The 14,721-nt window shown below is 37.6% G+C and overlaps 2 protein-coding genes across 2 annotated transcripts; both read left to right on the top strand.

Annotated features, from left to right (window-relative positions):
- The first annotated feature begins 1,948 nt into the window (after positions 1-1,948).
- On the top strand, positions 1,949-11,072 carry LOC113706712 (probable serine/threonine-protein kinase SIS8). The gene is made up of 13 exons (XM_072064076.1): positions 1,949-2,837; positions 3,809-4,249; positions 5,386-5,489; positions 6,468-7,390; positions 7,662-7,702; positions 8,079-8,147; positions 8,237-8,337; positions 9,409-9,487; positions 9,575-9,673; positions 9,778-9,846; positions 9,964-10,013; positions 10,117-10,293; positions 10,414-11,072. Exons 1-13 carry the CDS (start codon positions 2,376-2,378, stop codon positions 10,517-10,519), a joined length of 2,721 nt encoding a protein of 906 aa, XP_071920177.1. The 5' UTR covers positions 1,949-2,375; the 3' UTR covers positions 10,520-11,072.
- A 127-nt stretch (positions 11,073-11,199) lies between these two features.
- On the top strand, positions 11,200-14,173 carry LOC113706155 (uncharacterized protein ycf36-like). Its single transcript, XM_027228048.2, has 4 exons — positions 11,200-12,073; positions 12,245-12,273; positions 12,410-12,466; positions 13,691-14,173. Exons 1-4 carry the CDS (start codon positions 11,557-11,559, stop codon positions 13,907-13,909), a joined length of 822 nt encoding a protein of 273 aa, XP_027083849.2. The 5' UTR covers positions 11,200-11,556; the 3' UTR covers positions 13,910-14,173.
- The last annotated feature ends 548 nt before the right edge of the window (positions 14,174-14,721 follow it).

Here is a 14,721-nt window from a genome sequence, read left to right as displayed (position 1 = left end):
TTTTGAAAGAAGTTATTTTTTTGGTCCCTCACATATATATATATATTCGTAAAAAAGCTATTCCACCACTCTTCTTCATCCTCCCAAAGATGGTGTTTGTGAATGCCTTTTTGTCAAGAGAGTGTCATTATATTCATTCTTCTTGCTGTTTTACCCTGAAGCATGAGCACGTGACTTGGACATGCAATTTTTGACGAAAATCTGATCAAAATTAGGTTGTCGAACTAAATTAATACATTAATTATATGTGATGGGACTATTTTACAACGTTTTCTGTAGTGAACCAAAAAAATACTTTTTGAAATGTGAGGACCATTTTGGTTATTTTAGTTTTTTGACCGACTCAACGCAAACACATATTATAATCTTTTTTCATTTTGTAGTTTGCACCCAAAAAAAAGAAGAAAAGAACAACTTTTTATCCAATTAGACTTAAAGTTGCTTAATTTACATGCATAGAAATTTTGCCTTTAATACTTGTCTCATAGAACTAAGTTCAAAATGAGATTAAAAAAATTGATCAGCACCATGCTTTATTCAAATTTGATCTAATTACATCAAGAAATTAATCACAAACGTCTCTCGAGTACATATCTAACTTTGTTGGCATTTGCACTTATAAAACCACCCACCACCTAGCTTGTGTGCGGGGGGGGGGGGGGGGGACTAGGTTTTGGGTGGGAGGCAAGGGTTGACTCGTCATGCGATTTGCTTCAAAATGCAACATTTAAGTGATTTATTTAAAAAAAATTCAGGCGAATGTGTTATGCACCCATTTGATTCGATGGTGATTCAATCCCCTCCGAGTTATTCTTGGTATTTTTAGGTCCGCCCTCTTCCCCTTAATTTAGAATAGATTAGGTTATACAACTATTGTCGTCTCTGAAAATAAAAAAAGAAAAAAAAAAGAGTTATTTGCCCTTATAAATCCCGACCGATAGCATAAATTCCCAAAACCAAATGTTCTTGTGATGGGTAAATAAACCGACTGATCCAACGGTCATTATCAAGTCGTTGGTCCACAAAGGTAGGCCACAGCTATTTATTGTACGCCTATAGGCCCTACACGTAATGTGTGTATTCTTCATTGACTCGTCATGAATTTTTTTTTATTTTACGCCATTACACTATCTCCTGATTTTTATTTTAGTCCCTAAACTCTAAATTGAGACACTTTAGTCCCTAAATTATATTCTGATATTTACTTTAGTCTCTAAATTTTAAATTTGAACACTTTTATCCCTGAATTGTGCATTGAGTTCCACTAATTGGCTCCTAAACTCCTTTTTTCCTTCTAATTATGGAATTTCTTTTGTTCTTGTTAAATATGATTTTTTTCTATGCCCTTAGAAATGAAACCATGCAAATAAATTGACTAGCATTATGTTAATTTCGGAAACATCTCGTTAATGATTAGACTTAAGTAGAACAATTTTTTATAATTTAGGGATTAAAATATCTCAACTTATTATTGAAGGACCAAAGTGGAAATCAAGATATAGTTAAAAGGATGCAAAATGAAATTAACCCTTTCTTTCCCACAAAAAAATAAATAAATAAACAAAATATGGTACTCCAACTTGAGAAGTTTTTATTTCAGTTTCGAAGCAAAGTTGGTCCAAAACAAAAAAAAAATTCCCATGAACATATAAAGATTCATTTGCTAAATTTCATGCTAAGTAGGATTCATATATTAAATAAAACAATGTAACACCTTTATATGTCCACGCAAAACTCTTTTTATTAGTTCAAAAATAATTAATAATTATTCCAAATCAATTCGGATCTGGAAATGGAACGAAACAATTAATAGAAATGTTTAATAGTTTCACTAAATCATGAAATGAAATAAGACTCTTATATACACATGTGCATCATAGAACTTCCTTGATTAAAAATCAACTACTAGACATGCCTAATAACTATTCCAAACCAACATAAAAATTTTTCATCCTAGGCCCACTCTCCACTCTCCCAAGTCCCAACCGGAGAAGTAGTTATTATACACACATTTACACACCCAGATTTACACGCACTCAATTGTATATATATACACATATCAGTACACGCACTCAAATGTGTATATATACACATCTCGGTATCGGTATACATCTGCAGTGACAGAAAGTGCAGGCTTTAATTGGAGGGAACTGGGGGAAGCTTTTAATTGTATACCCAGACTAGACTACTATCTTCTTCATTATGAAGCTTCCTCGGCATACCAAAATTATAAAGAAAATTTTCCCAATTTCTCTTTCCACACACATATATATATATTTGTAAATATATATGTATATCTGTAGAAGAAACTGATTGAGAAGGAAAGATTTTATTCCTTTTGTTTTTTCGTTTTTTTAATTGTTAAATGAGAATTGATGTCGAAGATGAAGCATTTACTGCGGAAACTACACATCGGCGGTGGTGGCGGAGGTGCCGGTGGCGGTGCCTTAACCGACCACCACCGCCCACTGCCTCTCGACCACCATCATCATAATCGGGGGACGCTTGTTGATCCTCCGGCGGAGGAACAAACGTCGACGAGCCAAACCACTACTGGTACCAATACAACGATGACCACCACCACGGCGACGGAGAGTTTGGAGTCGTCGGAGAATTCGAGTTTGGTGAGTTCCATCAATGCGAATGTGGCCGACGCGGATTTTAGTTTGTTGGAGGAGGAATTTCAGGTGCAATTGGCGTTGGCGATCAGTGTATCATCGGATCCGGATTCGCGTGAGGATCCAGAAACCACCGCCCAAATCAAAGCTGCCAAGCAGATTAGCTTGGGTTGTCCGCCTTCTCAGTCGCTCGTTGACTTCCTTTCTCTGCGATACTGGGTAATGATTTTCGTAATTAATTATTTCCTTTGTATTTCAGTTACTATTTTAGGTTTTCGATGGATTACTTGTTTTTTGGCTAATGATTCTCTGGTTTCTTTGTTAATGTCTGAATTAGATCCTATGGTGCTTATGGATGCTGAAATTGTACACTTTTAGCTTCTGTTGTTTGGTATTCCTATTTACTGAATACATCTGTTGCAATTACCAAATTGGCTGCCAAATTTGTACATATTTATTGATTTTCATTTCCTGGTTTGGAATGTCTAAAGTTAACCAGCTGCATTTGCTAAGCTGGTTGCCAAAAATTATACAAGTAAATTTTTTAAAATATTTTTCCTCTCATGATAATAGAACTTTAACCCATGTTCTCGGTTGCACTCACTAATTTGGGTCCAAGAAGTTTTACTTGTGTTATCATTTTGCGTATTGTAATTGTGGAACTTCTATCTATTACATATCTATACCATATGAGTTGCAAACATTAACTTGGAAAGCTTGGATTGTTGCTTGTCTTCTCGGGTCTAATTTGAATTATGGATCATGTACAACTTAAGTGAACTGAAAATTGCTCATTTTTGTTTCTCTTCCGCACCCCCTACCCCCCGGGGGCTCTTTATGGTACATGATGTCATCTTAAAGCAAGAAGCGGTTTATATTTGTTTCCTTGTGCAAAGTTTGGTATTGATATTGACGAATGTCTGTTAAGGCGTCATACAATTACTTAACAACCGTGCCAGACTGTTATTTTAGTGTTTAATTTGGTGTGAATCCTATCCATTTTTCCCTTGGGCTTAGAGAGTAGGCGGTGTCGGTGGGATAGATGTTGATTGAGGAGCGTTTCACTTTGACTTGTTTGTTATGACATTTATTTGTTTAATGGATCGGTGCGGTTCTTTTTGTTTTTGTCTTTTTAGTCATCATTTGGCAGGACTGAATTTGATATGGTTTTGTTTGTTTTGGCATTGCAGAGTTATAATGTTGTTAACTACAATGAGAAGGTGATGGATGGGTTTTATGATGTTTATGGAATTAATTCCAACTTGGTGTCAGCAGGGAAAATGCCATCATTGGTGGACCTTGAATCTATTCCTGTCTTGGGTAATGTCGATTATGAAGTGATCTTAGTCAATCGTGCAGCTGACGTGCAGCTACGAGAGCTTGAGGAAAAAGTGCATTTAATCTCTATTGAGTGTCAAGCTCTAAGAGTGGGTGCTCTTTTGAGCTTTTTTGTGCAAAAAATTGCAGATGTTGTGGTTAATAAAATGGGAGGTCCTGTTAATGATGCTGAGGCAATGTGGAGGAGATGGACAGCCCGGAGTTATGAATTGAGAATCTTCCTAAATAGTATTATCCTTCCACTCGGCTCTCTTGATGTAGGACTTTCCCGCCACAGGGCCTTACTCTTTAAGGTTGTATAATATTTCCTTCTTTGCTTGTTATCAGTTATATTTTGAATTTTAATTGTTGACTTTGCAATTTTTATAAATCATCAATTTAGGTTCTTCTTTGGTTGTTTAATTCTCCATGAACTCGGGAAAAGCATTTGGAATACTCCCTCTGACCTGTTGAAACTGTTGCATTTTCAATTGTGTGCTGTTCCAAAATTTTTGTCACTGCCAAAGTCATCAAGAAAATTTAACTCTGCCTTCCAATCTTTACCCTTCATTCAATCAATTTCGTTGAAATGTATTAGTGGGACCATCAACTGTTTGGATTGCAATTTTCTGGGGTTTTTATAAAAAATGTATTGTAGTGATTTGATATAAGTGAGGTAAAAAGGTGATTAGGAAATGTGTTAACGGAAAATGTAGGAATTTTTTGGTGAAAAATGGCTTTCCAAACAAGGCCTACAAAAACTTGAGATGCACACATTAGATAATAGCCAATAGTTGGCAAGCGTGTCTTCAGCTTGGGTCACTTCTGGCATAGTCTGGATAACAAACTTTGCATTAGAGGGACCCTGCATAGCATAAATTGCTTGACCATCGTTAAATCTTTACTACAGCTAGACAATTCAGTCAGCTTTGACATGGGTAAAATTGGAGAACAAAAGTCAATTTCAAAATTTTAGGCACTATAAATAATTAGTTGGAATCCCAAAATTGTCAAAAGGTATTGGGAGTCTTTCCCAAGTTCCTAATGTCAGGATTCTAGAGGGAACAAAGGCTAGCATCTTCATGTTGTAGATGTTGAAGAACTAATTTCATTAAATGGAAGAAGAATGAAAGTTTGATGGATGCTTAAAGTGGGCTGTAAGCCTCAAAAGTGTTCCATTGGAGCTTAAAAACTCAATTTGATAGGAATCCGCATTAACGCTGTAGTTTAGTTTGTTCATTTTGTTTTTATTTGATTAAAGTTGGCATTAATGTTATGGAGGTACTTTTATTGACTCAGCGTGGTTGTGCTTCAACATGGTTCACATATGGGACTTGAGATTTTTTTTATTTTTATTTTCAATGGTGTACTCTACCCTTATGAGCTTTACTGGATTGCATCTCTCTCTCTCTCTCTCTCCGCATGTAACAATCTTGTTATTGGGTACAAGGTACTTGCTGATAGGATCAACCTTCCATGTATGCTAGTCAAAGGGAGTTACTACACCGGCAGTGATGATGGAGCTGTCAACTTGATAAGATTTGATGATGGAAGGTAATTTTGCAAATTATAGCTTTCTTTCACACACTAACTTAATATTATTCCTTTGTTTGTTGGCTTTGTCACAGACTTTCATTTTATGTTACTGCTTTTGTCCTCATTTCAATTGGGAAAACATATTTGGTGACAAGCACTCGTGGTTTGATGGTAGGAATCCCATAAAGAGTTAAACACTTCTCGCCTTCCACTTCCACTCCATACACTAATACTAGAATTAACATTGTCTCTTTCTGATAGGGTATAATATGGTGTTCAAAAGAGGTATGACATAAGAACATAGTAAATTTGTATGCTCTTGTTTTATGAATTATACCAGCAACAACTGTTGGTCTTTCTGTTACTTTTTCTTGTTTTTCTTTCATTGGTTTCTTTCCTTTTTTTCCCCTCCACCTGGGAGGAGAGGGTGGGGGAGTACGGGAGGTAATGATGTTAACATCGAGCAGGTGCTTTGGGTTTTTGCTTCGTATCTGCATGAGGTAGATGATAAATTTGGACTGTTGTTGGGCAGGATTTAGAACCAAAAATCCAGTTTACACACAGTGTTGGAGCTTCAGGTTGTGATATCACACCTACATTTGGACCTTATAAAACGGCCAGGGTGGGAGCGTGGACGGAAAACATTTAGAGAGAAAGTGATAAATTTTCTTTTCTTTGGGATTTCATCTGAGGAAGAAAAAGGAAAGAAAGGTTGAGAGAGAATCCAATGTACCTCTTATCACGCCTTTGAAAAACCTTGCTTGATTGCCCCATGTATTTTATTGTACATGTGATATCCAACAAACACAACTACTTCTCTGCAGGAAGCAAATCAGATGTTTACAAATTATAGCTTTATTCAGATGGAAAATGTATTCACAATCCACATGGGTCTTGCCTGCATTTTCTAAATTTTTCTTGCCATTCTTGTATCAATATTGCTGTTGAATATTTCAGAAGATAATGCATGTTTGCTAATTTAATTTTCTGCTGCAGTGAGTACATTATTGACTTAATGGGTGCTCCAGGCGCTTTAATTCCTTCTGAAGTACCAAGTGCTCAGCTTCAAAGTTGTGGCTTAGATGTAAGAACCATGACACCCATTCAGGATATAGTAGAAAATACACAAATAGAATTTGGGGGACCAACTGAAACACTATCCGTTATCCAAGGAGCATCAAATGTCAGCAGGTCAAGTTCTCTACCATCTTTTACTGGAATTGAATCACAGAGAAATTGTCGGACTGCTTCAGGGAACGCCCAAGCTAAGCAGTTTGAGTCTGAATTTGGAAATCTACAATCACTGGTCAAAACAACTGAAGGGTCATCAGGGGCTGCACCTAAACCATCTGCTGCCCAACAGATCCAAGTTGAAGATGTTTCCAAGCGTGTTGTTAGTGAAGAAAAAGACCCAGAATTTGCCCGCAATTCTTTAAGTCAAGGTCCTCATGATCTGGGAGAGCAGGAAGTGATTGAAAAGAAGCAGTTATTAAAGCGTGAGATGGTGTCTGAAGTTCAATGTCAACCACCAGCGTACTTGTCAGACCATACGCAGGCACTCATACCCTTTTCTGGATTGCAGCTATCTAGCACTTTCCCGTGTAGCATTGACCTTAAATGTTCTCCTGCAGTATTGGTAGCGCAAAAGCAGGGACAGCCACCCAATAGTTCTAATGAATGTAATCCTTTAGGAAAGTTGTCTTCTAATACTAACAATTCAGGACATGCACAAGTCAGAGATAGAACTGATTTAATGATCCAAACTGATGATCAACCAATCAACGTAAAACAAATTACCACCTGCGAGCAATTTGATCAGCGAACTACTAAAGACGAGCAAATTGATCCAGTGCTGGGTGAAGTTGCTGAGTGGGAAATACCATGGGAAGATCTGCAGATTGGTGAACGTATTGGCATTGGTATTTCTTTAGAACTATTCTCACTGACTTTTAAGGTTGACAGGCTTATATGATTTCCTGTTAGTTTAGCATCTCATGGTCATTTTTATATGACACTTTAGGCAGAATTTAAATAAGTTGACTGTTTCCTAGTCAATACTCGAGGCATCTTGAATTTTTGATACATCTAACTTGAAGGATGTGTAACAAAAGGTTCTAATCAAGATAAAGTATGACATTCATATATTGTTTGTTGTGCAAAATTTTATCTCATTGAATTCCTGTCTTGCAGGATCATATGGAGAGGTGTATCGTTCAGATTGGAATGGCACTGTAAGTATATCTTTGGTGTGCATGTGCATTATTGCAGCTATTTTGTTTCAATAAATTGGAAAACACATGGCATGCCATTGTTTGACCTCATCTGCTTTAGCAAAGAGAGTTTTTCCATACTTTTTTAGTGCCGAAGAATTATGTTAACATATCAAGATAAGGCTATTTGGCTGTCTTGTTGGGTTCTTACTCAATCCTGTTTTTAGCTTTGTGCTGTCTGTCAAATGTATGATCTATCCACTGAATCAACTGTTAATTGCTGTTGAAAAGCAAGTATTAATGTCAAATCTCTTTGCTTGTATAGCAAGACATATTTCACCTTCTGCTGGCATTTTGCACCACTTTGTGTTGTCTGATGAATGTGATTGCATAACAGGAAGTTGCTGTGAAGAAGTTTATGAATCAAGATATCTCAGGTGATGCATTAGCGCAATTCAAATGTGAAGTAAGTATGATAATGGTTTTGATTCTTTCTTCTTATTCTGAAGTTGAAATGTTTTCTGATGCTACAACTGTTCCTTCACATTTTATTAGGTTGAAATCATGCTGAGATTGAGACATCCAAATGTTGTTCTCTTCATGGGAGCGGTAACTCGTCCCCCAAATCTCTCGATATTGACGGAGTTTCTGCCAAGGTTGATATCCCATTCAAATTGAATCGCTACTACATGAAGCTTGTTTATTTCTTTTGATGGGGTTGCTAATATGTAATATCTGACAGATTGCTTTTTAAATGATACTCTTTGTGCTGTCAAAGTGAAAGTGTGAAAGTAAGGAGAATTGATGAAACGAACAAACAAAAAATTAGCTAAAGAAGAATTGACTAATCCAATCTGGTCTTTTTATTTTATATTAAGCTCCCAATCGTTTGATACTTAGTATGTTATGGGATCTAAACATTTACTAACAAATAGCTGATATAAACTATCTTTACCCACATCCTTTGCTCTCGTAGGCTTTGATGGGCTTTAGGTAATCTGCTGCAGTTACTTATTGTTAATTATCATCTTCGTTACAATGCAAAGTTAAACTTTGGCCATATAAAAGAATTCATGGATAAGCACAGGACAATTTACAAAGTAAACACCCCTATATTTGCTGTTAGAATGTGGAAAAAAATGTAGAAGGGGTGGCTATGCATCAGACTTCTGCCATGAATGTCAAACTTATAAATCCTTTTCATTCTGGCATGCTCAGTACTTGCAAACTAGCTGAAAGGGCTTTCCGATCTATTTAGTTCCAGTTATTAAGCCATGATATATATGCCTTTTGGTGTCTACTCTGATCCACTCCTGAGCATCTGCTTCTTGCTTTTCCTTTTTTCCCGAAAAGTACGACTTCTCCTTTGTCACCTGTGCTTAATTTTGTATAATCAGGGCTTTTTAGAAAATTAGTTTGAAGCATAATATCTTGGCCATTTTTACTGTAGCCACAGTTGTTGGCTTTATATGTTTATTTTAATTTTAATTAGCTGTTTCTTCTAAACCTAATACAACTCTGAAATATATCAAATGGAAGAACTTTTTTGCCTTGTTGCATATCTCCTGGACATATGGAGTGGAGGGATTAAGAGTTATGATTAATTGAGATGCTTCCTGAATATTCAAGATGAATTTGTTTCTGCTGAAAGATCTTTGTTTCTAGAGACTATATAACATGGCAAAATATCTTGATAAGGCTTTTTTTTTCCTGCTCATGTGATGCAGGGGAAGCTTGTTTAAGCTATTGCATCGTTCAAATGTCCAAGTTGATGAAAAGAGGCGGCTGCGAATGGCTCTTGATGTGGTACAAGACTAGTTGGAAAACCCTGTTTCCTTTGAGTCTGTTATCTAGTTTTCTTCTTGTAAATATTGCTATTGCTATTTGTTCCAGGCCAAGGGAATGAATTATTTGCACACAAGCAATCCTGTCATTGTCCATCGAGATCTGAAGACCCCAAATCTCCTTGTTGATAAAAATTGGGTTGTTAAGGTTGTTAAACGACTCGAGCAATTGAGTTTCTATCAATATTTGTTAGGATTCATCACTGATTTATCCTTAATATGTTTTCCCTTGTTTGCCTACTTGATCTGCAGGTTTGTGATTTTGGGATGTCACGGATGAAGCATCACACATTCCTCTCTTCAAAGTCTACAGCTGGAACTGTAATGCTTCTCACGTTAAGAATATTGATCTGTTTATTCTGTTTATTGGGCATTTTTGCCTGCATTTTTTGCTGCCAAGTTTCATGGGATCTATTAAAGGTTTGCAACACAATGCAGGCTGAATGGATGGCCCCAGAAGTTTTGAGGAATGAACCATCCAATGAGAAGTGAGTTAGTTCTGCAGTTCCAGTTCCCAGTTTTGTTGCAAAATTTTCAGTTTGAGTTGATTTAAAAGTAATTGTATTGGATGGGGTTTTGTTTGGATTGCAGATCGGATGTATACAGTTTTGGTGTGATATTGTGGGAGTTGGCAACGCATAAGGTTCCTTGGACAGAGATGAACTCCATGCAGGTGGTTGGAGCTGTTGGTTTCCAGGGTAGACGCCTCACTATTCCAGATCGTGTTGACCCTGTGGTTGCAGAAATTATTAGCAACTGCTGGGATTCGTAAGTTTCTAATTCTGTACTCATCTTCTGATTTCCATGGCCCTCATGAGCGGGTTTTTCAGATTGTATGGTGGGGGTGGTTTTTTTTGATATACTGAATGTGGTGCTTGTTTCCTGCAGTAATCAAAATGCACGACCGTCATTTAAGGAGATCATTACCCGTCTAAAGGGTCTGCAGCGTCTAGTTCAGAAAACAGATACAGAAACCAAACCGCAACAAGGTTGAAGGTAGGTGATTGTTGTGATGATAGCCATGACTTTGTTCGTGTGCTCGAAGAGCCAGAGCGGAACTTTTTGTTTCAGAAGCTTGTAGATGCAAAGAAATACACAGGACATACAGGATTGGGAAGTGTTGGTTCAATCGAAGTGGGGGCTCAACACAGCCAGTTCAGTGTTCAGAAGCATATGTTCTCCGCAGTCAATGACGCACAAAGAAGTGCAGTGGAGGATATAGCAGCTGATGCAGGTCAAAAGTAATTTATGCGCGGAGTTGTCACACAGTTGAAAGAAAGGGGGAAAAAAAAGCTCAATTTCTTCTTCTTATTAGTAGGCTGTAGAGATCAACATCTGTAGAATGATACATGTGTGAGAAGTCTATTCAATAAGTACATATGATGGGGTAATAAAAAAAAAAAAAAAAAAAAAAAAAGAGAGGTTCTCAATCTGTGGAGGTCGTGAGGAAGCAAAATGTAGCTTCACTTCAGCAAGTGTAAACATCTGGTCTCTGCTGGTTGTAACAAAAAAAGAATAAAAATCAATCGAATGTTTATCTTTCCGGAGACTTGCCTCTATTTTTTTTTCCCCCTCTTAAAGTCATTTTCTTCTGTGATGCTTGATTTGAAAACTTTGGCATATGGAAATGCTATTATTCTCTTCTCGAAAAGAAACAATTGCTCATTTTTTTTAACCTGTCTCATCTGATTAGTGAGGAAGCTAGCCGCCAATCCGTCTATGTGCTCTGCTGTTTCTACTCTTGGGTAGTCATTTTGTCCCTTACCGGGGCATTAGTTGTGTTTAAATTAAATGAGGTAAAGTAAAGCTTGGTTAATTCCGACCCAACAAAATCAACGTCAAAGAAAGATGTCCGCATCCTCTCAATCCCTCTGAACGCTGATCGGGCAAGAAACAAGAAAGATTGAACCAGAGAGATATTTCGTTTCTTCAACACTAATTTATCAAAATGGACACACCTGCTAGAGGACTCGTACTGTCCCTTGTGCTAAACCAAAACAAAACTGCCAGACAAAATCAAGAGCAGCAAAAATGGCCACAACACTCTTTCACTCACCGAAACCACCCCTCGTACAGGCACCACCCGCCACCAGCTACCAACTAACCACACCCTTCACTAAAATCAGCTCAATTCCCAGAGCTCAGACCATCCCAAAAACCAATCTTCACTCCAGATTACCCTCGGCATCATTCAGAAACAGCAGCAGCATCCCGCCAGAATCATCAGAAACAGGAGGAGGATGCCCAGTCCCTCTGGACCAGCAGCCCATTAATGAGTACAAGGCGCTCTCCAATTCCTTCCCATTTTCGTGGGCCTCGGCTGGCTTTGTTGAGTACAGCTCCCGCCTCTTTGTCGCCGGAGCTGCCTTTGCCGTCCTCGTCGGCCTACCTGTCTCCTGGTTCGGGTCGGTTGGACCAGAGTCCGACCCTATCAAACGGGTCCTGGCTGGCGTTTCAAGTGGGATTCTAGTGATGACTCTTCTGGTTGTGAGGATGTACTTGGGCTGGGCTTACGTCGGCAATAGATTGCTCAGTGCCACTGTTGAATGTAAATAATCATATATATATATATATATATATATATATATATATATATATATATTTTTTTTTTTTAATTTCAACTTTTAATAAGTTTGGTGATTCAATTCCAATTTCAGTTTGATATTTTATTTGATATTTGTGTTGCTTTTTTTTTTTTCAAAAAAAAATTATTTTGCAGATGAAGAGACAGGGTGGTATGATGGGCAGGTAGTTCCAAAATCACCTTTTCTTTTATTTATTTCTTTTTTTGAAGTCTTCGGATTTGACCCACTTTTATGCTGTGCCCATAGAATATGATAATGTATGAACTAACCATGGGATTTGATCCGATTTGCCTCGGCAGATGTGGGTGAAGACTGCTGAAGTTTTGGCTCGTGACCGGCTTTTGGGCTCATTTTCAGTAAGCGCTTTAAGGAATTTGATCCTAAACATATGACATGATAGAGACTTCTATTAGTATATCATGTAACAATATAGGATGTTTGAATAGTTGAAGCCATCTGACTACAATTTTGTGTTGGAAATACTGAGGAAGATGGGATTCGCAATAAAAGCATAAACTAGGCAATAAAGGATAAACTATCAAATGTTACGGGTTTTTCCTGCCATTATACCACCATGGCCTGATTCCCACATCCCTGTAATAAGCCAAAGTTTATGAAAATAACCTCGATTTGGTTAATTTGAGGTACCTCTATTCGAAGTTAAAGGGCCCTTTTTGATTGGTTGTATGATTTTTTTGAGATGTTAAATGGGTTTTCTTGAATAAAAGGGAGAGGAATATCCAACTTGGAATGAAATTAATAGTAACAATAACAATTCTATCAAACTTGTTGCCGGTTTAGGGCAATTACTGGAACATATCCTGACCATTCTTTCACTGAGTACATGCCAATATTCTTCATGTATTACCGGTGATCAGCTGATTTATACCTACAAAATAAAGTGATATAGCCCTTAGGATGGTACAATCCTCAAAATGTGTCAATGACCATTCTGTGCTCAAGTTGGAGCTGATCTCTAGTTTGATCTCCCCATGAATCCAGCTCTTGACAAGTTATTTTTGAAGCTCTGAATCTACTCTTTTTTTTTTTTTTTTTTTTTGTGGTCGTAGTTAGCTTTCCCAGTTTCAGTTGTCAAACTAGTGGATTCTTATGCTGATTTTCTCCTCTTATGGTCCAAGCTGAGTTTCCATCCACGCCTACAAAAGTTTCAGTTTGGTGGCTGCATAGATTTTTCCAATAATGGGATACAGTTTTATTGATCTGGCTTTCCTCCAACTTATGTGATCTTAGAGCAAAAGCAAGTATAGTCAGGTGATATCTGTGACTTCTACCAAACAGAACGCACAAATATGAACCCCTTCAAGACTTTGTTTCTGGATACAGACCAAATGTCTGAGTTAGTTCTAAAATGTTCTCTACATTGTTCTTTTCTCAGTTTAATAAATTTTTAATTACAAGATTATTACGGACATCTTACGATATCTTCATATATGGAATCAACCAAAATATGACTTGTCACTTTCAAGACCTTGGTTCATGTACGTGTAGAAAGATTATCTTTTGATAGGACTTTCTCACACAATGGCACGAGTAATTTCACCGTTATGGCTTCCTTACAGGTCAAGCCCGTGCTGAGTAGATTAAAGAATACTCTGGTGACTCTTGCAGTATCATTGTTTATATGTGTCGTCATCTTTTTGAACGTGGAGGGTAGCCAAGATAGGTCTTACAAGACTTCTGAGGAAGCTGGTGGTAGAGCTGTACCTGGAGTCTACAATGATGAGTCTGCTAGAACCTTTGAGCCTGATGCATTTTGTGGCGAACCTGCTATTAACTAATCTTAAAAACTGTCAGCTTTTATGTAAATATTATAGAATGTGAATTCCTTCCTTTACTGTACAGATGTGACTGATGTTGTCATATAGGATCCCTGTAATCTCTGTAAATTGGTTCCCCTGAAATTTGGCAAAAATTGTAGTTGGTAGTTGGTGGTTTGGAAAATGCCTGTGGAAGCATAAGTTCCAACATGGGTGAACAGAAAAGAAGCACAGCTTTTGCTAGATGTTGAACATCCACTATAATGATTACGTGAATTCTCAGCATGAACATGCCTCTTTTTCTCAAAATTCTTTTGCATCAGTAGGTTTGTGCTTTTGGATGGTTCATGAATGCTTGACGGATTCCTGCAGCAGTGGATATTGGGAGCCTATTTGCAATCTGGCTCTTTACCAAAAGCTTGAGTGATCGTTGTAGCTGCTGCAATTGGAATGTGGAGAGCACTCACAAGTTGACTGTTGTGAAAACTTGGTTTTACGGTGGCTTTTGCTGCATTTCCACCTAGCAGCCGGCCTTACATGGGATACTGGATGGTACCTAAGTTTAGTTTGGCTGCCATTTGATATTTCATATGCAGCCCGTTTTTCCAGTTCACTTTGTTTGGCCAGCCTTGTGATGAAAATAAACATGCACCTATACATGAAAGTTACCCAATCTTGCACAGTATAGCCACCTTTATCATCATTTGCACCAAATGACTTTGTTGACGGATTTTAAGACCTGAGAAGAGCAGCCACACGTTTGGAACTTGGGAAAGACTAATACAATATGATCATGTCTTCTTCCATTTGTTCTCCCTTCTGTCGGTGATATG

The sequence above is a fragment of the Coffea arabica genome, chromosome 8c, assembly GCF_036785885.1.
Source record: "Coffea arabica cultivar ET-39 chromosome 8c, Coffea Arabica ET-39 HiFi, whole genome shotgun sequence".
In the NCBI taxonomy this organism is placed as follows: domain Eukaryota; kingdom Viridiplantae; phylum Streptophyta; class Magnoliopsida; order Gentianales; family Rubiaceae; genus Coffea; species Coffea arabica.
The sequence above is the reverse complement of the archived record's forward strand: the minus strand, read 5'-3'. Positions and strand labels throughout refer to the sequence as shown.

What these genes read in the sequence shown, in the direction of transcription:
- LOC113706712 (XM_072064076.1), top strand. Translation starts at nt 2,376, where the DNA reads ATGTCGAAGATGAAGCATTTACTGCGGAAACTACACATCGGCGGTGGT. An exon ending in TGGTGAACGTATTGGCATTG is followed by an intron (nt 7,391 to 7,661) that starts GTATTTCTTTAG and finishes CCTGTCTTGCAG; the next exon opens with GATCATATGGAGAGGTGTAT. An exon ending in TAGCGCAATTCAAATGTGAA is followed by an intron (nt 8,148 to 8,236) that starts GTAAGTATGATA and finishes ACATTTTATTAG; the next exon opens with GTTGAAATCATGCTGAGATT.
- LOC113706155 (XM_027228048.2), top strand. Translation starts at nt 11,557, where the DNA reads ATGGCCACAACACTCTTTCACTCACCGAAACCACCCCTCGTACAGGCA. An exon ending in GCTCAGTGCCACTGTTGAAT is followed by an intron (nt 12,074 to 12,244) that starts GTAAATAATCAT and finishes ATTATTTTGCAG; the next exon opens with ATGAAGAGACAGGGTGGTAT. An exon ending in CAGGGTGGTATGATGGGCAG is followed by an intron (nt 12,274 to 12,409) that starts GTAGTTCCAAAA and finishes TTGCCTCGGCAG; the next exon opens with ATGTGGGTGAAGACTGCTGA.